The 26,725-nt window shown below is 40.2% G+C and overlaps 1 protein-coding gene across 12 annotated transcripts in view; it reads right to left on the minus strand.

Annotated features, from left to right (window-relative positions):
* Window positions 1-26,725, minus strand: part of PRR14L (proline rich 14 like) — a 56,209-nt gene that overhangs the window by 28,354 nt on the left and 1,130 nt on the right. For 5 of the 12 annotated variants that reach the window (XM_077874417.1, XM_077874418.1, XM_077874423.1 and 2 more), the window contains exons 2-4: window positions 25,734-25,856; window positions 18,827-19,352; window positions 4,621-4,693 (exon numbers count right to left, since the gene is read on the minus strand). In XM_077874417.1, coding sequence (XP_077730543.1) covers window positions 4,621-4,693; window positions 18,827-19,300 — 547 coding nt within the window. In that variant the 5' untranslated portion in view covers window positions 19,301-19,352; window positions 25,734-25,856. Of the gene's footprint in view, window positions 1-4,620; window positions 4,694-18,826; window positions 19,353-25,733; window positions 25,857-26,725 lie in introns of those variants that run through there. The other 7 variants (XM_077874421.1, XM_077874419.1, XM_077874416.1 and 4 more) reach the window with 4 other exon arrangements.

Consider the following 26,725-nt stretch of genomic DNA (forward strand, 5'->3'; position numbering starts at 1 on the left):
CATTGTCTATTAAATGGGTGTGGTACTGGCTGATAATTCAACTTTTTCCCCCTAAAATGTGAACTGTAGGAGGAAAATGACGTAAATAGGGAATATAAACAAGAAATATTCTTTCCAAGTTATATATATATTTAAAAATCAATAAACTGCAAGAGTCTAGATGCATACAAAGCATAAGGAGTTTATTAATGGGGTTCATTCCATCTACCCATAATGCTTAATTTATTCACATGACAGACATACAGGGTTTTAAAAGATCATTTCAACTTTAATTCTTTCAAATAATTCAAACTATATAGTTCCCAAACTTATATATTTTTTTCTCTCCTTGACGCTTTCACCTCTACATTAAAATGTATTCCCTCAAATGCTCTTCTGATTTCTTGTGACTCTCCTACTTCAGAGAATTCCCAAATGAGCCTTCATGGAGATTGCTACTGTGGGAATTAAGTCACAACCTTCCTAAACCAAGCCAGTTACAAGGAACTCTTGGGGAAAAAAAATACAATAGAAACAAACAAAAAAACTTTAATATAAAATATTAAACAGAATTATGAAAAAAAAAAAAAAAAAAAAAAAAACAGAATTATGGCGAAAAAGCCACAGCAGCAGAAAGGGAGAGACAGCAGTCAGTGCCTGACAGGAGGACATACTCCCTTTGTGAAATGGCCCCTCAACCAACACCCAACACTGCTCCCCCATGCCGAATTCTCATGGATCTGCCCTCAACAATAGAGAAATAAGGAACGATCTGTGAAATAGCATCCCACCAATTAAAGATGACTTTAATTAACACATTAACACAAATGCCCTTTTATTTTTTTTATTTTTAAAGACTTATTTATTCATTCATTCATTCATTCATTCATTCATTCATTCATAAGAGACACAGAGAGAGAGGCAGAGACATAGGCAGAGGGAGAAGCAGGCTCTTTGTAGGGAGCCCGATGTGAAACTCAATCTCGGATCCCAGGATCACACCCTGAGCAGAAGGCAGATGCCCAACCGCTAAGCCACCCAGGCATCCCCACAAATGTCCTTTCAAAGTGTTAAGCTTGGGGCACCTGAGCCTTTGGCTCAGGGCATGATCCCTGGGTCCCGGGATCGAGTCTTGCAACGGGCTCCCTTCAGGGAGTCTGCTTCTCTCTCTGCCTATGTCTCTGCCTCTCTCTGTGTCTCTCATGAATAAATAAACTATGTTTAAAAAAAAAAAGTGTTAAGCTTGTTCTAATTTCACCTAACTGAGCCACAGCAGAAAGGACTGTAAAGAACCTTAAAATTCTGCATACTAAAATAAATAAATAAATAAATAAAAATAAAAATATCTGCATACTATGCTAACTTGGAAGTACTATGACTAGGACATTTATTTAGAGAAGGCAAAACAACACATCAAAGGGAGAGTGTGGTAGCCTTAGGTTCACTTGCTGAACACCTCAGCGCAGGGGAGCCAAATTCATTCCTCGGGAAATTTATGAATTATCACACGGCACTGGACCTTCCAGGTGCCTCCATTTAGAATAAGCAAAACTGAATATAAATAAAACTATATAAGCAATTTGTGCAGCATTCAACAGAGCAGATACTTAAAGGTAGGAAGGACTTACTAGTTTTTATCAGGAAGATCTACATCTAATATGTGCAGGGCCAGGATCTGGGGCAGAGTGAAAATTCTGCAGCTGGGGCCCCCAGAGAGAGTGTAAAACTGTTTCCAAGAAACATTACTTACTTCTCAATTCTGTAGTAAATGAAAAGGTTGCCAGATGCTTGACCTTAACCCTGGCAAAGAGAGCTGAGATGCTGGCCAGACTACAGTAGAGCATGTGTATCTGTTTAATTGAAATCCAGGGCAGCAGCTTATATGTTCAATTCTTTCAAGAACCTGCCTGTATAGAACCTTCCTTTCTGCCTTGGTATGATTGGTTGGGCGGAGCCTGTTCCCTTGTGCGCAACAAAGAGACACATTGGAAGGATCTTTGGAGACTGAATGGAAGAACATATCACAGTTAGGCACTAGGTCACTGCTGCTAAAAACTCTAGTAGAGCTCCTGTTTTCAAGTTCCTCTGTCTCAAACTGAGAACCGTGCACACACAGCTTTGGGCAAGAAAAGTAATTCGTTTTCCCAATTTAAGTCATTAAAGAAAAATGGTGGGGATCCCTGGGTGGCTCAGCAGTTTAGCGTCTGCCTTTGGCCCAGGGCGTGATCCTGGAGTCCCGGGATTGAGTCCCAGGTCAGGCTCCCGGCATGGGCCTGCTTCTCCCTCCTCCTGTGTCTCTGCCTCTCTCTCTCTCTCTATGTCTATCATAAATAAATAAATCTTTAAAAAATAAATAAATAAAAAATAAAGAATGGTATTAGGATAGGAAGAAAAGTGCCACAAAGTAGTTTATCTGAAGATATTGAAAAATATCTTCTGAAAAGAAGAGCTCATCTTATCCATGTCCAATGCAGACCAGACTTTTAGGTAAACAGTAACAAAGTAAGTCTGAGAAGGCAGATTTCCTCATAGAAAATAACTGATTCTCCTGTTTTTGTTTGTGTTTTTTTTAAAAGATTCTTTTTTTTTTTTTTAATTTTTATTTATTTATGATAGGCACACAGAGAGAGAGAGGAGAGAGGCAGAGACACAGGCAGAGGGAGAAGCAGGCTCCACGCACCGGGAGCCTGACGTGGGATTTGATCCCGGGTCTCCAGGATCGCGCCCTGGCCAAAGGCAGGCGCTAAACCGCTGCGCCACCCAGGGATCCCAAAAGATTCTTTTTTTTTTAAAGTAATCTCTACACTCAACATGGGGCTCAAACCTACAAACCCAAGATCAAGAATGCATGCTCTACCAACTGAGCCAGCCACGTACCTCCTTTTTTTCTCTATTAAGTAATTTCTATGATCAACATGGGGCTCAAAAACTCATGACCCCAAGATCAAGAGTCACATGCTTTACTGACTGAGCCAGCCAGGCACCCCCTAATTCTCCTGTTTAACGGTCACTTCAGTTTTGTTTTTTCATTTTAAGATTTTATTTATTTATTTATTCATGAGAGACAGAGAGAGAGAGAGGCAGAGACACAGGGAGAGAGAGAAGCAGGCTCCATGCAGGGAGCCCAATGTGGGACTTGATCCTGGGATCCTGCCCGGAGTCAAACGCAGATGCTCAACTGCTGAACCACCCAGGCCTCCCATCAGTTCAGTTGTTATATGAAATGTAGTTCAACAAATAGAACCAAACTTTATGCTAAGATGTGGGTGAAAATATACCAAAGACTCAATACAGCAATGCTGGAACCTTGCTGAGAAAATATTTTGGGGGGGAAAAGGGGCTAAAATGGTCCCAAGTAAGGTCCTAGGAACTGAGTGAGACATGTACAAAAGGACATTTCTCATCTTCAGAGTTTTAATCTATACTGGACAGTCAAGTCTTTGAGCCACAGAGGAAATATCTAGCAGCAGGAAGCAGGGTGATAAACTGGGACAAGTGCCCTTTCTCTTAAGGACAATTTGTGCTTCCTTTTCTGTCTAGGCTGCCAAGAAGCAGAGAGTCAATTCTGATGTTTTATCACAGTAACAAAATGTTCATATAATTACACACACTTGCTCTATTTTCTCTGTTTTTTGTAGTTTTGATTACTCTATATTTTTAACCTTAATTACATAATATATACACATAATTCTCTCTAAAGTCACCTAAAATTATTTTCAGCCTGGGGAGAAAATCTTGGCTCAGCATTCTCTTTCTTTGGGTGTCAGTTTCCTCCTCAATCAATCAATCAATCAATCAATCAAAAGGTGGTATCTCAGATGACTGTATCCATTTATTGTTCTGAGAAGCAAAACAAAGTAATGGAACTGAAACTGCTTCGACAATTCTTTTTTTTTTTTTTTTTTTAAGATTTTATTTATTTATTCATGAGAGACACAGAGAGAAAGAGAGGCAGAGACACAGGCAGAGGGAGAAGCAGGCTCCATGCAGGGAGCTCGACATGGGACTCGATCCCAGGTCTCCAGGATCACACCTGAGGCTGCAGGCGGCACTAAGCTGCTGCGCCACGCCACCAGGGTGCCCTGCTTTGACAATTCTCAAGGTGACCTGTAGTGAATGCTGCTTTCTCCCTTCCCTGCCCAGGGGAACAAAAACAGGATGCACTTCACAGTGCTGCACTGGACTGGGTCAATTCCTCCCCTTCCATGTTAACCTTTCCAAACAGGCAGTTTAGTTTAATAAAATCAAATAAAAGATTTCACACTAATAGGGATTCATTATATAGAAGGGGGAAGCAAATTATTGTCAAAACTAAGGCACTCCTTGGGGTAGCTGGCTGGCTCAATTGGAAGATCACATGACTCTTGATCTCAGGGTCGTGAGTTCGAGCCCCATACTGGGGGTATAGTTTATTCAAAACCAAACCAAACAAAACCAAACAAAAAACCCCCAAGAGAACCTAAGTCACTGCTTGATAATATTAGGTGTCTTCAAGTATGTCAATGGGTAATAGCAAGATTTTCCATAGTTAAGTCCATCTTGCAAGGCAGGGACTTGCAATCCCAATGCAAAACAGAAACTGTGAACTAAAATAATGAGTGTAATAAGTGGAAAAGGAAAAGACTAGAGAAAAATAAATACCTTTGCTCCTCAGACAATCTTCAGGGAGGCCCGTGCATAAATGTTCTTTGCTTGACTGCATCAGGAGGTCTTCCTGCAGAAAGAAAATCCAGTGGTCAGAGGGGATTCAGATACCTGAGCTCATGTAATTACCATCTGAGAAACTTGTTTATGACTCTTGGAAATTTGCTAGCAGCCACAAAGATTGGCAACTGAAGGAAACCTCAAATTTAAAGAAATCAATAAAAACTGACACTTCTCTAGAATTTGAGCTTGAAAAGCCAAGTTTCCTGAGGTCTAGACAATAACAGAGGCTTAAAATGCTGACCCTGCAGCTCTAAACAAAAACCTATTAAATACCTTCTGAATCAAGAAACACGTTGCAATGTAACCTTAATTTCACCTGAAAGGAAATATCACCCAAACTAGGGATGCCTGGGTGGCTCAGCGGTTGAGTGTCTGCCTTTAGCTCAAGGTGTGATCCCAGAGTTCCAGGATCGAGTCCCACATCAGGTCCCTGCATGGAGCCTGCTTCTCCCTCTGCCTGTGTCTTTGCCTCTGTGTGTGTGTGTGTGTGTGTCTCATAAATAAATAAATCCTTAAGAAAAAAAAAAAGATAACCAGTTTTCTCCTACAGAAGGAATTCAGAAAAATGGGAGAGGTCAGTGGCAGAATGTGCATCTAATGGCAGCAAATGGCTTCAAGCCCCAGGAGGGAAGGGCTTACCAACTAGGAGACATTGACAGACCTAAGATCCCTGCTTATGCTAAAGCTCTCCTTCTGAGTCACCTCTTTTCCCCAGCCCTAAGATTTAAGGGTTTTTTTTCACATTGATTTAATTGTTAAGTGAAAGATACTGACATGGTATGTTTCTAAATCTACAGATAGTAATACCATTACCACAACTTTTGATAATTTTTACAGCACTTTGAACAAACAAACCCAAAGCAAGCAAAAGTCATTTGGACCCTAAGCAAAGTTCTGTAGTAGAAACAGAACCCAGGACAGGGAGGGAAGATAAAAACAATGGCAAGAACAGGTGGATACAGGCAGAAATAAAACATTATCTTTGGAACTCAGAGCATAGACTATCATATGTGAAGCAGAACTATTCTTTCATTTCCTTAGTGTGGAATACTTTTGCAAAGCATGAACTTAAAAACAAGTATCTTCCAGATAACTTATGGTAACACTACCATGTTTGACAAAGAAGTATGAGTTCTAGCATGATGTCAGACTGAACTTATTTGTAAAGAAGAGAAAGCTCTTACTTACCATAGAAGGAATGATGGGATTATAAAATCACCACTGGGCGACCATCACAGTAATAATTATTTCAACCAAGAATCATCAATGGATGTTAAAACTAGTGGCTAAAAGTTTGAATGAGAAACAAAAATATTTACATAGTCTCAAAATCTCTCTCCACAGATACTTAATAATTCCATAGGGGAAAACAGTAACTTCAGAGTGGAGAAACCTAGCTGACTCCATCTGAACTAAGCAACCAACTTCACTTCCCAGGAACGAAGCACCCTAAAGCCATGTGCCTCCTGAGAGAACACACCAAGCAACAACATCATTTCTGTGGAATTCTTGCTGCCAAAATGCATAATCAGAATCTAATCATGAGGAAACATCAGAGAAGTCCAAATTGAGGGAAATTCTACAAAATAAATGGCCTGTATTCTTCAAAAGTGTCAAGGTCATGGCTGAGGAATTGTTACATATTATTGGAGATTAAAGAGACGTGCCAACTGAATGCCACAAGTGATCCTAAGATTTTTCCTAGACCAAAAACACCATTTTCTTTTCTTTTGCTACAAAAGACATCAATACAACAATTGCCCAAATTTGAATATGGTCTGTAGATTAAATAAATAAAAATGCGTTGATCAGTGTATTTTTGATCTGCTTTATTTTGATCAATATACTGTGGTCATGTAATAGAATGTCTTTGCTAGGAAATACACATTGAAGTATTTAGGCATCATGTCTGCAACTATACTCTCAAATTATTTTATTATTTTATTTTTTTACTCTCAAATTATTAAAAAAAAAGCAAATGTGGCAAAATGTTAAACTGAGGAATCTGCATGAAGGGTATTATAGGAATTCTTTGTACTATTTGTGCAACTTTTCTGTAAGTCTCAAATTATTTCAAAATTAGAGGCTATGGCAACATCTTTATTTGTTGTTATTTGATCCTTTCTCCAAAATGATTCTTCTCTCGGTGTTCCAGTTCTCAGGGTGAACATCTGGGGTATGACATTAGATGCTATTTAGAATTATTTTTTTCAGGTTAATACTTTATAAAAAAAGGCAGAGTTCTGGAGTAAAAGATTATGGAATGAGGAGTCAGACAGGGCTCTGTTTCAACTTCAGGACTCCTACCTACTAGCTATACGCACTAAGAACAAGCTTAGTGGCTGTAAGAATGGGGACCATAGTAACACCTAGTAAGATGCCCTGTCAGCACTGGTGTTCCATAAAATAGAAGCTCCCATCATCCATTAGACCTTAGACACTTGTTATCCCCTTCTGTGAAAAAGGCCAAATAGGACTATCACCGATAGATCCTAGTATGTTATCCGGAGTGACTAAGCTTTTCTGGGTCTAAAAGGACCTCTGCAGGGATCCCTGGGTGGCGCAGCGGTTTGGCGCCTGCCTTTGGCCCAGGGCGCGATCCTGGAGACCCGGGATCGAATCCCACATCAGGCTCCCGATGCATGGAGCCTGCTTCTCCCTCTGCCTGTGTCTCTGCCTCTCTCTCTCTCTCTCTCTCTCTGTGACTATCATAAGTAAATAAATAAAAAAATTAAAAAAAAATATTTAAAAAAAATAAAAATAAAAATAAAAAATAAATAAAAGGACCTCTGCAAATTGGGAGCTGAGCTCCAGTCAGCAACATACAGCTTCCATATAGTTCCTTCAGAATAAACTGTGATGAGCTTGTGCAACTAAACATATTGGCTTCTACCCTTGGAAGGGTTGCTAGAATTTTAGTTTTGCTCTACCTGCTACTCCAAGGTTCTTAGCTGAACACTCAAAATACCCTGGTGGAGTGCCAAGCCAACTGCTTCAGTCACATCCCCTTCTCCTTGGTTAGTCATGATATGTAGTAGGGAAGGAGAGAAGCAGAAGCTAGAAATAAGTGATTTCCCTCTCCCTCTGCCTTGCTGACTTTTCTTAAAAGGTTCTGAGTTAAGCACTCTTCAATGGCTGAAGACCCTATAAAGTTTGAAGTCTCAGGTATGATCAGAAATTGACTGGGTTAAAAAGGAAACAGTGTGAGGCTGAGGTCAGATATGAGAGACTCCTGCCCCCCTCAATTACCACCACCACAGTAGTGGGTAATAATCTCCATATCAGGTAGGAACTCTACCAAGTCTGGGCCTCAAATGTAGATGAGAGAACAGAACAGCCCACCTACAAGCAGTGGACATGTAGCATAAATGATCCTGTAACTCCCCCAACCCCCTCGATATCAGCTAATCATATAATAAACAGTTGCAGAAATTTATCAATTTCTTTTTCCTATAGTACTTTATCAGCTAAATATTCTAGCTTTCAGGATTTTTAGAGGTAGAGTCCTAAATATTTCTTCTTCCACCTAGATTCTGCAAAATCTGTTTTGAATGAATCAACTTCCAAGATGAAAGTTCACATGGATCCTTCTTTCACCCATCAAGTGAGATAACTGTTATAGTTTATAATACTCTATTAGGTGCAAAAAGGAAGAAATGACACACAGAACAGTACAAATTAATCTTTCAAATCAACAGCAAACAGATTCTCTGCCTTGCACATTCAACATATCCTCCTCCTGCCAAGTGCTTTGAATCAAAATCAACTTTTTTTTTTTTTTTTTTCAAAATCAACTTTTGATACTTCAAAGTTGTGGCAGATTTTAGAAAGGTCTTGAAAAACTGTTCTTACTCTTCACCTAAAATCTTATTTCCCGGGCAGCCCCAGTGGTGCAGCGGTTTAGTGCCGCCTGCAGCCCAGGGCGTGATCCTGGAGACCCTGGATTGAGTCCCACATCAGGCTCTCTGCATGGTGCCTGCTTCTCCCTCTGCCTGTGTCTCTGCCTCCCTCCCTCTCTCTCTCTCTCTGTCTCTATGAATAAATAAAAAATCTTAAAAAAAAAATCTTACTCCCCATTAAAAGCTGTATGTCCTGGAAAAGATGCAATTCTCTGATTTGTTGCTTTGAATCTAGTTTAGAGTAGGAGAACACAAATATCTAAAGGAAGGAAATGAATATACATCAGGTTATTCAGCTTTTATAAGTAGGCTAGTTACAATCTCCTCAGGGCCTGATTTATCTCTGAGCTGTGAGCCCTGCTTATAACCAAACTCCACTGAGCTCCTCCAAATTTGAGCTTCCTGAGCTGGAGGCAGAGGCAGATAAGTAAGGAAGGGCAGTGACTGCCTCGTCTTCAGATGGGGCTGTCTATACACTGGAGTGTACAAAGATAGGCTAACAATATGGCACAAATGAGATACTTCCTACAACCTGGCTTGTAGAAATAGCCATTTATGTTCATAGTAAAGAATACTCTAGGGCAGCCTGAGTGGCTCAGTGGTTTAGTGCTGCCTTCGACCCAGGGTGTGATCCTGGAGACCCAGGATCAAGTCCCACATTGGGCTCCCTGAATGGAGCCTGCTTCTCTCTCTGCCTGTGTCTCTGCCTCCCTCCCCCCCACCCCCGCTCTCTCTCTCTCTGTCTCTCATTAATGAATAAATAAAATCTAAAAAAATAATACTTTGAAAATAAAAGAAACTTTCGTATCTCTAGATGGATCTTTGTTTCCTACCCTTGCATATTTAGAAAGGAACTGCTGTAGAACAGTAATTTTAAATCATCTTTACAGAGCTTAAAAAAGAATTTTCCTTCGTGTATTTCAATTCAGGGAAACAATTGGTAATTTTAAATAAGGCAGAGATCACCTTGGCTTGCAAAGGCATCTGATGATATTCCCCCACAATGATTATCTGAGAGCTGCTATAATAATTAGGAGAGTTCTTTTTAAAAAAAAAAAAAAACTTTATTTATCCATGACAGACACAGAGAGATAAAGAGAGAGAGGCAGAGACACGAGCAGAGGGAGAAGCAGGCCCCATGCAGGGAGCCCGACATGGGATTTGATCCCAGGACTCCAGGATCACGCCCTGGGCTGAAGGCGGCGCTAAACCACTTAGCCACCCAGGCTGCCCAATTAGGAGAGTTCTATGTCTCAGTAACGTGCCACTAGTGCTTTGGGCAATTGTCTGTCACTTTTAACAACAGGAGATGTCAGGGCAAACCATCACTGTGGGGATGACAGTACCCTGGCAGAACTGGAGAACAGGTTATGGCCACCAGTTTAACTACTAATAGCATGAAGTTCAGATTTTTTCCACCTTTAAATATTCCAAAGTGAATTCCTTCCACCACGATATCCCTTTAAGCAAATAGCAAGCTCCTATACACTACCGCAAATTTCATCTAAGACCACAGATTCTTAGGATAAGAAGTAAATAAGCTTAATGGGCATTTACTTCAATAGCCTTTAAGTGAAGTCACACAAATTGCACAAGAATGGGTCTGATTAGGACGTCTGGGTGGCTCAGTGGTTGAGCGTCTGCTTTTGGCTCAGGTCATGATCCCAGGATCTGGGATCAAGTCCCACACTGGGTTCCTCGTAGGGAGCCTGCTTCTCCCTCTGCCTATGTCTCTGCCTCTCTCTGTCTCTCATGAATAAATAAAATCTTAAAAAATATATATAATTGGGTCTGATGAACATGCCATTAAAAAACCAGTTTCTCCAACAGCATAATATGGTTCAAGTGATCAACAGCCATTGTGTGTCTTTACATAATGTCTTCTGTCCAGATAGCTTCAAGTATCGGTCAAAAATGTATACTGACTTTTCATGTACACAGCTAACAGATAATAGACAATCAGAACTTTTCTGTGTCTGTTTTGAGTACAAATAAAGTTTCAAATCCTGGAACCAAAGCTTTTATAACACATTCAACCTAGGCACATCAACTGCTGAGAGAAAAAGAAAAAGTAAAATAATAAACATCCTACAACTTATACCTAAGCACCAAGAAAAACAAACAGAAAATGAAGCATATGGAGGGGACAAAAACCCCACACTGTATAGTTTTCAATGTTAAATCATCTACATGGAATATCACATATCCATCTCTATCTTTTTTTAAAAGATTTTTAAAAAAATTATTAGAATGCACACAAGTGGGGGGAGGAGCAGAGGGAGAAGCAGACTCCTCGCGGAGCCAGGAGTCGAACTTGGGGCTTGATCCCAGGACTCTGAAACCATGACCTGAGCTGAAGGCAAACGCTTAATCAACTGAGCCACCCAGGCACCCTGTACCCATGTCTTATTCTTAAATAACATCAATCTGGTCCACAACCCGGCCTGTAACATCTGCTTGCACCAGAGTTGTCGACCTTTGTCCCACAAGTGAGTTCAGAACTGAATTCTTTCTTTCACCATTCAGTCTGGCTCTTGCAGCTGTCCCCGCCACTGTGCCTGTTCTGATACCTTTCCCCTCCTTCCTTTTTCGCCTTTCTTCTCTCCTCCTCAATAACAGAGTGGTTCCCGATCAAAGCTCCAAATTATTAGTTATAAGCTTTTATGCCTTTTTGACATAATCATAAGGCAGGAAAGAATTATTTTTGCTGGCTTTCTTTTTAATGATTGAAGTATTTCATGATTAGAAGATTTAAAATTTTTTTAAGTGGATCCTTAAAAAAATGTCACAAAAGGACAAAGAATATAAAATTCCACTGTGATGAAAGTCCCTAGTATAGACGGACTCTTAGACAGAAAGGAGAATGATAGTAGCCAGGGACCAGGGGGAGGGTAGAATGGGTGAGTTACCATTTAATGGATACAGTTTCAGTTTGGGAAGATGAAAAGAATTCTGGAGATGGATGGTGTAGATGGTTATACAATGTGAACCTGCTTATTAACGCCACTGAACCGTACATTTGCAAATTATTAAAATGGCAATTTTTATGTTATGTGCATTTTACCACCATAAAACAAGCAAAAAAAGTTAGCACCAACATTAAAAAGTTGCTTCATAACACATATTTTGTTGTTTTTTCTTTTGACAACAACAACAAAAATCTATAATTACTTTAAGTGAGATAAAGTGAATGAAATGAATATTTAACAAAATCTGTTTAAGTTTCATCAGAAACCATGATATAGGAAAGTACAAACTTCTAAAAATTGGCACAGTCCTTATCCTTGAACTGGGAAATTCACCAAGTAGATCGGACTCTGTTAAATTCATTAGTTTCATATGATGCACGCCCTGAAAGCCTGGGTCTTTCACAATTACAGCAAGTTCTTATTGCTGGAGTCAGGTTCTACTGAAGTCACTACCTTTCCTGTCATGATGGATTCTGGTCCAGAGAGAACACAGAGGAGTGGGTAAAGTAGAAATCTTTAGGTACTCTCCTGCAAACCAGAGCCAGTGCCCAACTATGGGTCTCTTTGCTGGTTTGAGATGCAGAACAGCTGAGGAAAAGAACTTTATGGAAAGCTGCTCAAGGCTATTAGAAATAAATCACAGAACCCTGGGATGGGAAAAGAACAGCACTCAGGTTGCTTGTCCAAACCAGAAACCCCTCTGCTATATTCCTGACATTCAGTCATTCAGTCTCTTCATAAACATCACTTCCCTACACAACCTATTTCTAGACTGGTGGAGATGTTAAAAAGTACCTTTTCTACTGACTTAAATTCTGTGTCCCTCAAGCAAAAAGGGTTTTTGGTTTTTGTTTTATCATTTTTACTATTATATAAAAAGTTTATATTATAAAGTTTTAAATGTTTTTAAACAATTTAGAGGTAATTTCTCTCAGATGTATAAAAAAGTCTGCAAATATTGTTCAAAAAATTTCCTGTAGTCTTCATCCAGCTTTCCTTTTTTTTTTTTTTTTTTTTTTTTAAGATTTTTATTTATTCATTCATGAGAGACACAGAGAGAGGCAGAGACACAGGCAGAGGGAGAAGCAGGTTCCATGCAGGGAGCCTGATGTGGGACTCAATGCCGGGACTCCAGGATCATGACCTGGGCTGAAGGCGGCACTAAACTGCTGAGCCACCAGGGCTGCCCCATCCGCTTTCCTTAATGTTATCATCTTATACATAACCACAATAGAGTTATTAAGGTCAATAAACTATTGATACAATTCTAACTACAGAATTTACTCAAATCTTATTAAAGGCTTCCTTAAGTCCTTTTTCAGGACCTGTATCCAATGATGCATTTAGTAATCATGTTTCAAGTTCCCCCTTAAACTGAGATAGTTCCTCGAGGAGATATTCATCTTTTGTGACTTTGACACTTAAAAAGAAAGTCCCTTGATCTGGGTTTGATGTTTCATCATTAGATTCTGGTTATGTTTGGGGGGCAGGAATCTCACAGAAATGATGCTGGTTCTTGGTCATTCCTCTTAAGAGGTACATGGTTTTGGGGTGTCTCACTCCTACGGAGGTGAACTTCCATCACTTGGTTCAGGTGGGGTCTGTCAGGTTTCTCTATGGTGGAGTGATTCTCTTTTGTATACCTTGTAATGATTCTGTTACTTTGTAATTATTTAATATTTTATATGAGACATATTTAGAGACAATGTAAATACTTGTTTTTCATTTAAACTTTTAGTCACTAGTTTTAACATCCATTGAGGATTCTTGATTGAGATGACTATTACTGTAATGGTTGCCAAATGGGAGATTTATTTCCATAATTCCATTTATGAATCAGAATTCTTTAAGAGCTTTCTTTTTTCAAGTTATTTATTCAATTATTTTATATCTGCATGGGCTCACGATACTTGCCTTATTTTATGGGTTGTAATTCATTATTATCTTATTTAAGCTCAAATTGGCCCAGTGTTAGCCACTGGGAGCCCCTTCACATTGGCTCCTGTGTCCTTTTGATATGTCTCCATAATTTTCTGAGTGATTAACCACAAATTGTTCCAGGCTCATCTTGTATTTTTCCCTGTGCTAGACTCCAAAACATTTCCCCAAAAAGTCTTGGTTCCTTACATTGGAATATGTTATTTAGAAACCAAGAACTGGGTGCAAGGTGTGCTCACTGCTATAAGATGTCACTGCCTTTATACTCCACCTCACATTCCCATACATATATAGTATTTCTGTACCTATCTACATATATTAAAAACCAGAAGTTCATACTGCTATCTCCAATTCTATTTCCTCACCACTAGGACCAGTTCATTCTAGCCTCACCCCCGCCCTCACCTGTAATTTCTGCTAGTGAGAAACCTAGCTTGCTCTCATTATCCACCATATTTACCTATTTGCTCACTCCTAGAACACGCATACAGTAGTTTAGGAGTTGCTAAGCCACATCCCTGTGAAAAACAAATTTACTAAAATTTGGAGCACACAGGTGGCTCAGTTGATTAGGCGTCTAACTCTTGATTTTGGCTTAGGTCATGATCTCAGGATCAGGAGAGAGAGCCTCACGTCAGGCTCTGTGCTGCGTATGGAGCCTAGTTAAGATTCTCTTTCCCAAAAAAAAAAAAAAAAAAAAAAAAAAGATTCTCTTTCCCTCTTGCTCTGTCCCTCCCCCCCTTCGCCCTGCATACGTGCTCACGCTCTCTCTTTCTCTCTCTCTCTCTCTCAAAACAAAAAAAATTTTTTTTGGGTTTATTGGATTTAGACTTAAAAGTCGAAATACTGTTTCCCAAAGCTATTTGGGTCACTTTTCTTCTTCATCCCCCCCTCCCTTAGTATGGTTTCATTATTCATTTGTTAAGAGTCATCCGTTGGAGTTTTTATTCAATTTTGGGTTCCCTCACAACCTGGTTGTCTAATTAGTTATTTTTTCAAGTAAAGCCTCAGAACTATACTCAGATGTATAGTTGTACCAAACATGTACTCAGAATAAGATGTACTCAGAGAAGTATACTTCCTCCTGTTCCTTCTATCCCATTCCCATGCTCTCTACCCTGCTCCCACTGGCTTCAAACCCATTCATTTCTGGTTTATCCTTCCTGTGTGTATGTATATGTGTGTGTTTTATACAAACGAGCAGATACTTGTATACTCATCTCCCCTACTTTCTTGAATGGGAGGATACAGTAGATGTTTACTTGCCCTTTGCTCTTTTCATTAACCAGTATATCCTAGTTTGAAGAAAAAAAGTTAACATAGTAAGCCTGTTATCCTTAGAAAGGCCTGCTTGCAAGGGTGGCCTGGGCTCATCTGGGAACTTAGATTTTGGGAGAGTTTCCAACATTTTCTAAGGATAAGAGTGGCTTGGTGCACCCATATGACAATGGTGTTTGTGTTGAACACCTGCTTTCCTTCTGGAAGTCTGGAATTTTGTTATGTGCCAGGCAGAGGATGCTCGTATGACCAGCCCCTAGTAAAACCCCTGGGCTCTAACAAGCTTTCATGGTAGACATTTCATATGTGTTGTCATTGTTTGTTCTTGGAAAAGACTGTGTGTGGGGGGGGGGGGGGGGAGGACTACCCTGGGAGAGGACTCTTGGAAGCTATAGCACCTGATATTTTCTGAACTTTGCACCATGCTTCTCCTTTGCTGATTGCTTTATACCCATTTGTTACAATTAATCTTAGCTACAAGTATGACCATGTGCTGAGTGAGTCCTATGAGTTCCAGTGAATCCCCAAACCTGGAGGTGGTCCTGAGGAGCCATGACACACCTGGAAATCACCCCATATCAGTACATGGAGATCCTCAATTCTTTATTACAGGAGCATAGTGCCCCATGTATGGATGCTCCATATACACACTATAGTTTATTCATCCTCTTCTCTATATGTGGACATTTACATTGATTCCAACATTTTGCAATGCTACAAACAGTAACTTTGGGTATATGTATTTCTATAATTTGGAGGTGTATATTTGGGGTAGATTCCTAGAAATGAGAGTGCTGGGTCAACAGGTGAGAGCATATGCATTCTGGTTAGGTGTAGCCAAATTCCTCTTCTGAAAGGTTCTATCAGTATGCATTCCCACCAACAACATGTGAGAACATCTTTTTCCTCACAGCCTTGCCAATAAGATATGTTGCCATAATTTTTCATTTTCTCCAATCTGTTAAGTAAAAAGTGGTATTTTGATTGTTTAAAACTACATATCTCTAATTATAAGTGAGATTGACTACCTCTTCATGTGTTTAAGAATACACACATCAACACACACACACACACACACACACAAACATGAATCATCTATTCAAGTCTTTCCTTCATTTTTCTATTGGGTTTTCTTTTCTTTCTTTCTTTCTTTCTTTCTTTCTTTCTTTCTTTCTTTCTTCTTTCCTTCCTTCCTTCCTTCCTTCCTTCCTTCCTTCCTTCCTTCCTTCCTTTCTTTCTTTTTTTTCCTATTGGGTTTTCCATTCCTCAATCAAAGAGTTCTTTATATATCAGTGGGGAGCTGGTCTGCCTTGGTCAGTAGAGCATTCAACTCTTGATCTCAGAGTTGTAAGTTTGAACCCCATGTTGGGTATAAAAAATACTTAAAAATAAAATCTTAAAAAAAAAAAGAGAGGGAGAGCTCTTTATGGGGTGGCTGGGTGGCTCAGTTGGTTAAGTGTCTGTCTTTGGCTCAGGTCATAAAGCCAGGGTCCTAGGATTGAGCCCTGCTCAGCAGGGAGCCTGCTTCTTCCTCTCCTTCTGCCCCTCCCTCTGCTCACACGTTCATTGCTCTCTTGCGCATGCTCTCTAATAAATAAACAAAATCTTTAAAAAAGGGAGTTCTTTACATATTAGAGAGGGAAGTCCTTTATCTGTGATATATATTGCAAAATATTCTCCTAATTCATCAACTGTTTTTGTCTGTTTGTTCTGCCAATCTAGCAAGAATTCTTATCTTGATATCCAAGGATGCCTAGGCTCTAAAAACCTTCTAAAATAGTGGTATCCTTTTCTGAGAGATCAGAAAAGCATTCATTCAGATTTTCAAAGGGTCCTGTGACCTGAGAATGACTGAGCTACATACACTATATCTTCTACAGAGCCTAACTGTGCCAAACAGAACCACTTCTGCTTGACAGCTCTCCAAATTATTGAAGGCTTCTCTTACTTGATTCTTCTTTTATAGGACACACCCTAGCAACTGGCCTCCAATGCTTATTTTCAGTTTTCTGTCATTAGTGCTAATTCTTTTTTTTTTTTTTTTTTTTTTTTATTTATGATAGTCACAGAGAGAGAGAGAGAGAAAGGCAGAGACACAGGGAGAAGCAGGCTCCATGCACCGGGAGCCTGATGTGGGACTCGATCCCGGGTCTACAGGATCGCGCCCTGGGCCAAAGGCAGGCGCTAAACCACTGCGCCACCCAGGGATCCCCCCCCTTTTTTTTTTTATGTGCTAATTCTTTATCATGAATGCATTTCTGGCTTTCTATACTCTGCCTACACATGATACGTGACACCAGGCTCAGCATGGGGAGGAGAGGACATGATCACTTTGGCCAGTGACCCCAACACTGACACATTCCTTGCTTCCCCTCTGCCCTCTCCACCTCCAGGGGCATCCTAAGCTAATCTGAGTGCTGGGGGGAGGAGAGAGGACTGTGAGTGTGATATTCTAGGTACACAACAGAGTATGTACTGTCTATGCCTGCTTTCATGCTACAAGGGCAGAGCTGAGTAGTTCTGACAGAGACCCTATGGCCACAGTAAAAAGTAATACTGGTCCAGGGACAGATCCTATATTTATTTTTATTTTTATTAATTTTTATTTATTTATTTATGATAGAGAGAGAGAGAGAGGCAAAGACACAGGCAGAGGGAGAAGCAGGCTCCATGCACCGGGAGCCCGACGTGGGATTCGATCCCGGGTCTCCAGGATCGCGCCCTGGGCCAAAGGCAGGCACCAAACCGCTGTGCCACCCAGGGATCCCGAGCCCACCATTTCAAGAAGAAACTTCTATCTAGATCTTGAATCTATTACTTCACTTATATTTTTAAGGGCAGATCATCATAGCATAAAATCTGTTATGTTACTTAATTACTTCTATCTAAAGATTAATCTATTCTTAACTATGGTCAACATATGAAGCCTACTAACAACAATCAATTGCCCTGTAACCTATGTAAACAAATGACATATTTACAAGGTGGGAAATAGAGCTTAGTCCGGAAAGCCCAGATAATATTAATTTATTTGTGGGTCTAGAGTGGGGGGTTGGCAAACTATAGACCACGGGTCAGTACCTTATAAAAAAGGTTTACTGAAATAGAGCCATTTATGTACTATCTATGCCTGCTTTCATGCTACAAGGGCAGAGCTGAGTAGTTCTGACAGAGACCCTATGGCCTACAAAGTCTAAAATATTTACAATATGGCCCTGTACAGAAAAAAAAGTTTGCTAAACCCTGGTCTAAGGCATCATCCGTAGGAGAAAGTAAGTTTTCTAGTGTACTTAGCAGGTATATTCCTTTAGGAATCTGGGTTCCTCGGGCTACCACAGCTCACTAATCATTAGTCCTACTTATGTAAACCGTATTAATTTCACACTTACAGAGACTGATTTCCCACATAGGCTTGCCTACAGGGAGAACACATACTGACCAGCCAGTGTGACCATTCCTACCAAGTAATGATTCCACTTTTCACTATGAATTAAAGAAATGGCTTTCTGACTTATACTTTAGTCTCTCATGAGGTAGATTATTAGCATGGGTCAGTCTTTTGGAGACAATAACCTCTAATATGCTTGAAAATAAAAGTCGTTTCTAGACCTACAAAATTAAGGACCAGCTCCTAAAATATGGAGATCCCTCTAGGGACCTATGAAGCCCTACCTGGGTTAGCAAAGTCCCTCAGAGATTTCTCTGTGATATGTCCCTCCATCCTATTCATGATGCTACCAAAACTTAAGGAATGAGTACCCATCATTTCTTAAAATCAGATGCAGAAATATCACATAGAAACTCAACATTCCACATACAGTAGCTGCTTCAGAGAAGTGACACTTTTTCATTAGATAAGCACTTTCTCTCAAGTGTCTCATGTGACACAAATGTTTTAAAACATCGTCAAAAGAAAATTAACATCAAAATCAACATTTTGGAAATGTTTCAAGAAAAAATCATAAGCTACCTGTCAGCATCTGTACTTTATCAAGTGAAGTGTTACTCTGGAAAGCTGTCATTCACACTCATCTGAATTGAGATCTCATGTCTTACCTGACTTAGGCTGATCTTTTCTTCAGCAGCTGTGGAATGTTGATGTGGGTCTTCCTTTGCTCCCTCACAGGGGTCTCTTACAATTTCCGCCTGGTCCCCTTGATCTCTGAAGACCTTTAGCTCCACGCTCTTGGTTTTCTCTTTCCTATCCAAGATCCCAGAAGCCACAGAACCTCCTGCTGTGGTGTCCACCAGCCCACACCGCCCAGGCTCACCCCCATGATCCAAGGTGCCAGAAGTTTCTTCACAACAACTTTCCGCACGAGTCCTCTGCAGCTCCAAGGGCACTGCCCTACTCTGACTTATAAGAGAGCTTGAGGCTCCAGGTTTTACATCTGGAATCACACTTGGCTCAGGGTCAGCATGAAGCTCTTTGGAGACACTCACAGGGAGTTCAGAGTATAATTCCTGTACCACGGCAGACATGGAGGAATCAAGTGGAACTGGCTGAGTCTCTACTCCGGATGACAGCATTAGGGCAGATGGAAGATTATGGAGTCAAGTCTTTTACATCAAACGGTTCACCCTGACACAAATCAAAGGAAGGGATAAAAGTTTAAAATCTTACAGGGTAGAAGAAAGCTGCTTCAGCTAAAACTGGCTAAAATAAGGTGAAAAAATTCCACCTCAAATGCTGGCAACATCTGGCACCAAACATCCTCCTTAAAGACTGTGAGTAGAAAAATAAATATCTTAAACCTTTAATAGACATTTGTCTAATCTCAACTCAAATACTGCCTTATAAACAATTCCAATTTAAACCTGGAGGGCCAGCAAATGTAGATGAGAATAAGACATGTCTAAGCACCCAAGGATAGAATTGATGTAAATTAGAAGATAAAGATGATTGTCTACTTGTTTTCAGGGCATGAACCTTGCCTATTCTGTTCATTGCTATTTCTCTACTGCCTGGGAGAGGTGCTTGTCATACAGAAGGTATTCAGTAAATACTTGCTGAATGAACATATACTGAGGGATTCTGAGGAATCTGATATACTGACTTTTCCTCAAGAAGAATTCTCTATGAAAGAAAGTATAGAGACAACAGAATTCCATTCCTTTACTGCTTACCAAACACTTGAGCTGTATCTATCCAGACTGGCACAAGACACTACTAAACCAGATCTTTAGCAGAATCCTCTCTGACTGATTCAGCATCTTGAGATTTTCCAAGCGCCTTCACAGATACAACATATTTGAATTTCACAACCCCGTGAACAAAGCAGAGCCACTATCACCATCCCACTACAGATCCTAACATAGGATCTGAAGAGGTAAAAGTGACCTGCCTAAAACATTACAGGGTTCTCCGAGGAGGGGGCAGGGGAAACCCAAGGGACTTTAACAGTGTTGGAAATGTTTCAATTCTTGCACCGGAGAGTGGAAACGGGTTATTTGCTAAAATACATATGCTTGTGTAGTTCATAAAAAGACATTATTAAAGTTAACACACACATGCAAGCACACAGGAGCATGCATGCACACGCGCACACAGACACACATACAGCTAGGAAATAGTACATTTGGAACCAGGGTTTCATGATTGGTAATTTTTCCATTTTAGTCTACCAAGTGTGTGTAGTTTCCACAACAAAATCCACTTTGACTTAGCCAAGGTGGAAACTAGTTAACCAAATAAGATACTATATGCTTTCATTCTTGATACCTTCCCTAATCCTAACAAAAGGAGAGAAAACGTAAGCAATTTCTGGCAACTGAGTTCATAACAAGGATTTATCTGAGGTATTGATGGCAAATCCCTTTGGCCAAAACATACACAGGAAAGGATATTTCAAAGAGACAGCAGATTTCTACTCCCTACCACTTACTAACATCCATCTTTACCAAAATAAACCTATTACATACAAGCAAAATCCATTGCTGGCTACCAAACTGTTTTGAGTTGTCTTACCTTCTCTCCACTGATCACATTCAGATTTCTGAGCAAGAGGGACTCTCCAATATACCATGTAAATTTTTACAATTCAGTTTCCCTGGACCCTGTTTCTATTCCTGCCCTGAATTTCTGGGGGAGTCTACACATGTCACTTAAACAAGACACTTGGCTCTGCCTCTAGGTTAAGAAGTAACCGCTCCTTGAATATTCCTGGGTTTAAAGACTGAAAGATTGTAATACTTCCTCCTTGCACAGAAGGTCCCATCTTTTGACCTGTGCTATCAAGACTGAAGCTGGGGGGCGGGGGGGAGAGGGGGCACCTAGGTGGCCAGTGGTTGAGCATCTCTGCCTTTGGTTCAGGTTGTGATCCTGGGGTCCTGGGATCAAGTCCCTCATCAGGCTCCCTTCAGGGAGCCTACTTCTCCCTCTGCCTATGTCTCTGCCTCTCTCTCCATGTCTCTCATAAATAAATAAAAAAAAATCTTAAAAAAAAAAAAAAAGAAAAAGAAAAAGACTGAAGCTGGGGGCTGAGGTGAGACAGATGACAGACAGGTCCTTTCATTTTGGGCCATTCTGTCTTTCTTCTGCTTTCCCAACCTGTGGTGGATTATTTACTTACTCACGTTCCTATGCTTTCATCTACTGGGTGTCCCTAATGTTTTGAAGGACTCCTCCCCAAACATAAAAGTATGTAACATTACACCACTAATTTAAATACTAGAAATTACAGGAAATCAGACTGCTAGTCCATTCAGTTTAAAGAACACAGGAGGGCTGATGGAAAAATTTTAATCCAAAAAAGCAGCAAGGAGGGCAGCCCTGGTGGCGCAGCGATTTGGCGCCGCCTGCAGCCTGTGGTGTGATCCTGGAGACCCGGAATCAAGTCCCACATCGGGCTCCCTGCATGGAGCCTGCTTCTCCCTCTCCCTGAGTCTCTGCCTCTCTCTCTCTCTGTGTGTCTATGAATAAATAAAATCTTAAAAAACAAAACAAAAAAAAGCAGCAAGGAGAAATAAACTGTTGTGTCCGGGAGTATGGTGATAATCAAATGAGACACTTTCATAAATGGTGCTCACAAAATGTATCATTTTTGGGGCTACAATCCTCCCCTTTTTCCTCTAGCTCCTGGATATTTTTAGGAGCACCTTTATTTATTTTTTTAAAGGTTTTATTTATTTATTCATGAGAGACACAGAGAGAGAGAGAGGCAGAGATATAAGCAGAGGGAGAAGCAGGCTCCTCGCAGGGAGCCCAATGTGGGACTTGTTTCCAATACGGGATCACGCCCTAAGCCCAAGGCAGACAGATGCTCAACCAGTGAGCCACCCAGGTGTCCCTTTAGGGGACCTTTAAAGTTTAGGCCACTTAGTGTGTGTGTTAATAGCTGAAGTAGAATTGCTACTGCACACCAAAAAAAGGGGAGGAGGTGCCCAATTTTCATTTGGTTCAGTTTCCCTTTCCCAACAACAGACCCAATCTAGTTTTTGGTTATCACCACATACAGACCGGAAGAATAAGTGCAGGAAAGGATACTGTCAAACAGCAGGTTTGTTGATGGAGATAGGCTCCCTGGCTCTCTATTATCACATATGCAAGAGGTCCTCTCGCTTGCCTGCACAAAAGTGTGAGCATTCTCAAAAGTTTAATCCTTGACACACCTCCCCATTCCAGGCTTCACTTTTTTGATGACCTCACCTCTTTTATAACCTTTCTACTATGCAGATGACTCAAAACTATCCCTTTAAGTATAGATGACCACATGAGCCAACAATTCTACTACTAGGTATACATGCACAAAAACTAGTACCCAAATGTTTGTTAGCAGCACTATTCACAACAGCCAAAAAGTAGAAACAGCTTACATGCCCATGAACTGATGAATGGATAAACAAAGTGGTATATCCATACAATAGTATATTACTTGGCTGTAAAAAGGAATGAAATACTGATCTGATACAACGTGGGTGAACCTTGAAGACATTATGGTAAATAAGATACCCAGTCACAACGAATCATATATTATAAGAACTCATTTATATAAAACAACCAGAGGAGGCAAATCTAAGGAGTCAGAAAGCGAATTACTGGTTGCTCAGTGAGAGATGGGAAAACTGGAAGTGACTGCTAACAGAGTTTCTTTTGGGGGCAATAAAAATGTTCTAAAATTGATTGTTGATATGGTTACAAAACTCTGTGACTAGGCTAAAAACCAATGAATTATATAAGTTGATGAATTGTATGACATGCAAATTATATCTGAAAGCTGATTTAAAACAAAAACAAAAATAAAAATATCTGTCCCCAGCCCCCATCTCTTCTCAAATTCCTGACCAATATTTCATTTATAAGGAAGGTACCCCTCCCAAACTTAACATATCTATGATGGAACCCATTTAACCCGATGAATAATTGAGTCTTACTACATACAAACAGCTATGAGAAACGAAGATGAGTAAGATGTTCTCAGTAAACTTACATGCTTATTTTTTATCATGTTGCCTCTCTTGGTAACAACACTCCCATTATTCTAGGGCTCAGACTTGAACATCTAGACAGAACTATATCTGACCTTCTACTTGTCACATTAGCACTTGCAGTCCATGGACTCAACTCCTACGGTATCTCTAACAAATCACACTCCTTTCCATCCCCATGGTCCCAATTCAAGATTTGTTCCAAACACAGGACCATGCACAAAAACATATTTGCTAAACAGATCTGTATCATGAAGAGGCAATACCGATAATCACATAGAATGGTTCAAAATATTCTTCAAGGAATACAGTGCCATTACATTTCCTATGCATCTACACTGTAAACTGGCATTGGCCAAAACAGAATTTTAAAGCTTTGGTTCCCCTGAAATAACATCCAATTTACAAAAGCCAAACACCACAAAGCTATCATCTCTTGAAACCTGTTTGTTAAAGATATCATTCTAAGAATTTTCAACCTATGAAACAACTAAGCACACTGGCCATTGAAGCAAAGCAGACTTCTCTCCTTTTCTCCTTGCCCCATCCTGGGTCCTCAAGTTTCTGAGCAGTATCTGCAGTTGAGTCACCCAGAATAGGTGAGTGTCTCGCTGGAACCATGAGAGTTGAAGTATATTTAGATGCAAGCTTAGAGTAGCAGATTAAAATTATTCTCAGCTCACTAGCCTGTACCACCAAACTCTTATTTTAGCCATCTATCAAAATACTGGTAATACCACAGACTGCAGGATCAGAACAAAATTTTAACAAGATATTCAAGTTCTTTAAAACTTAATTTCTAAATACACTGGAACAATTAAAAATGGTGTAGGGGATCCCTGGTGGCTCAGTGGTTTAGAGCCTGCCTTCAGCCCAGGGCGTGATCCTGGAGTCCCGGGATCGAGCCCCACATCAGGCTCCCTGCATGGAACCTGCTCCTCCCTCTGCCTGTGTCTCTGCCCCTCTCTCTCTCTGTGTCTCTTATGAATAAATAAATAAAATCTTTAAAACATAATAAAATAAAATAAAATAAAATAAAAATAAAATAAAATAAAATAAAAATGGTGTAAAGAAACAGAACTCTACAACACAAAGAAAGCTCTCTGGGATAGTTTATCAAACTAAACATCAGAACTCTTATTTTGGTAAAATATGCACATAGGAAAACTGAAAAAATATTATCAAATATTATATTAAAAGTATATTAACAGTATTACCCTGGGTGATAGGATCACAAACAACTTATATGTTGCAGTTTTTTTTTGTGTGTGTGTGTTTTACAATAAGTGTGTGTTACTTCTGTTAAAACACTTTTTAAACATTATTTCCCAAGATCCAAATAGGAATAAAGAATAACCAGTAAGTGTATTATCCCTTTACTTTATCAATATCTTTCCAATCAGTTCTCTGCCTCAACCATAAAAGTTTTTACAGTAGAGTGTTAAGTAAACTTGAAGAGGAAACAGTGAATAACACATGTTCATAAAATGAAGGCAGGGATTTATAGCTTAATTCTTACTAATGACTTATAACCAACCTACTGGGTGAGGATACTAGGTAATTATCTAGTTTGAGGTATAAGCAAAAAATAAATCATAGATTCAAACAACTCTTACCAGCTGCTACTGGCTTGTCATCCTTACTGTGACACAAATGAGAATTAGATTGTTTAGGGAATGGACTTATTCCTGTAAAAAGCTCATATTTATACGGAGTATGCAATAAAGTTACCCCAATAAAAGAAGAAATTCTTTTGAATTTAGAACAATCATCTCAAAACCTGTGTATGTCAAATGCAACAGCAGTGCTGGGAAGCAATCTAGTTGCTGGTCTCCAAACTAGGAGATCAGGGTCCCCATCCTGCAGGCTATACGGCCTTGAATGTGTCACTTAACTTTCCTGGGCTTGTTTTTCACACGTAAAATGAACAAATAAAACAAAGTAACCTCAAAGGGTCCTGCCACCCATAAAAATCCCGTGACTCTAAATGATAACTTTTCTATTTCGCTTTGTTCCTCAAAGTACTTCTATAGATACCAACAATGGTGGTAGAGTTCTAACTAAGCCCCACTGCACGTACTCATGGCACAGGAAGTAATTTAAGGAACACTTTACACACAAAAAAGATGGAAAGCTTTTTCATAGAGGCAGCGTTAATTCCTATCCCACCAAATAACAAAAACATGAAAAGAAGAAAATAAACTACCGGTGAAAGATTAACACTGCAACTCTCAATCTCATTAGAATACATTTCATAATACTAAAATTCTGACAATGTGGCCCTTTCAGTTAACATTCCCTAAAACAAAAAGTTCTGGGGGGTACAAAGTTTACAGCAGTAAGTAAAACGTAGAAAAGAGGAATCAAACAAAGAAAACAGCAGAGGAGAAAACCATGTGCCCAATAATCCCCAGTCTGAGGGTCTCCCCTCCCTTTAATTCCAATGCAAAAGGGCTGCTCAAAACGAAGAAGGGAAGAAGGGTTGGGTTAGTAACACCCCGGCGCTGCCACGCTTGTGTCAAAGGACAATACTCACAATATCGATCAGGCCCTCAGAAGTTCACAACACTCCTTTCACCTTGAGAAAGGGGCTTTCTTTTCCAAGACTCGGACACTGTAGCCAATGCCTCCATGAGGGCATTCGGAGAAGGGGCCTCTTCTTGAGGGACAGAGAAAGAAGAATCTTTTAACAAGATCTCTAGACAAACAGAAAGTCGGGGAGGGAAGTCTATATACTACACAGGGCCCAGCTCTTCAACATGGAGTGTGCAGGAAATTTCAAAAGCATCAAGCACTGTTTCCCTTTCCCTTCCTTTATTAGCATGCAGAAAAAGGATCCCTCTGTCTCCACATGGGGAGTGAAACAGCGAAAATGCTCCTAATGTCTGACAAAGGCTTTCTGCATAAAAGATTTTCATTTCTTTTTCAAAGGAAGAGGAGAAGGAAACCATCTGTGCCACTCTAAATACACTACAGGAAAGAGTCTTCTTCTCAAAGGTAGAGAGTCTTATTTTTCTTGGGAGAGAAAGAGAGAAAAGAAGTTAGAAGCTCCAGAGGAGGGGGGAGGTGTGCAGATAAGCAGGAAGCTTTTTAATCGCTACAGCAGGTAGGGGGAGTGGGAGAGGACATCTCTAACCACTCAGGAAGAAGTGATAGCTTCTGTGGACAAAGGGAAGGCTGCCTTTTAGTAGCAGTTCCCCCTCCCTCTCGAGTACAGACCTGTTTCCAAAAACAAAGTCTTTTCTCCTGATTATTCGGAGACCCTCTTTGTTCATGGGGAGCATGGAAGAACCTAAACGGAGTAGAAATGCCTCTTTCTCCACCCCAGGGTGGGGGGAAAGTCTCCTTTACTAGTGAGAAAGGCTGGGGCTGAACACCTGTGATGTGGGGGTGGGGGACGGGAAGAGGCCTGCAAGGAGAAATCTGCGTCTCTATGGGAAGACATTAGTTTGCTTTCTTCAATAACAACGACAACAAATTAAGTATCGATGGCAGCAACAATGTACCAAATGCTTTACTATGCCCTAA

The sequence above is a fragment of the Canis aureus genome, chromosome 27 (genome assembly GCF_053574225.1).
Source record: "Canis aureus isolate CA01 chromosome 27, VMU_Caureus_v.1.0, whole genome shotgun sequence".
In the NCBI taxonomy this organism is placed as follows: Eukaryota; Metazoa; Chordata; class Mammalia; order Carnivora; family Canidae; genus Canis; species Canis aureus.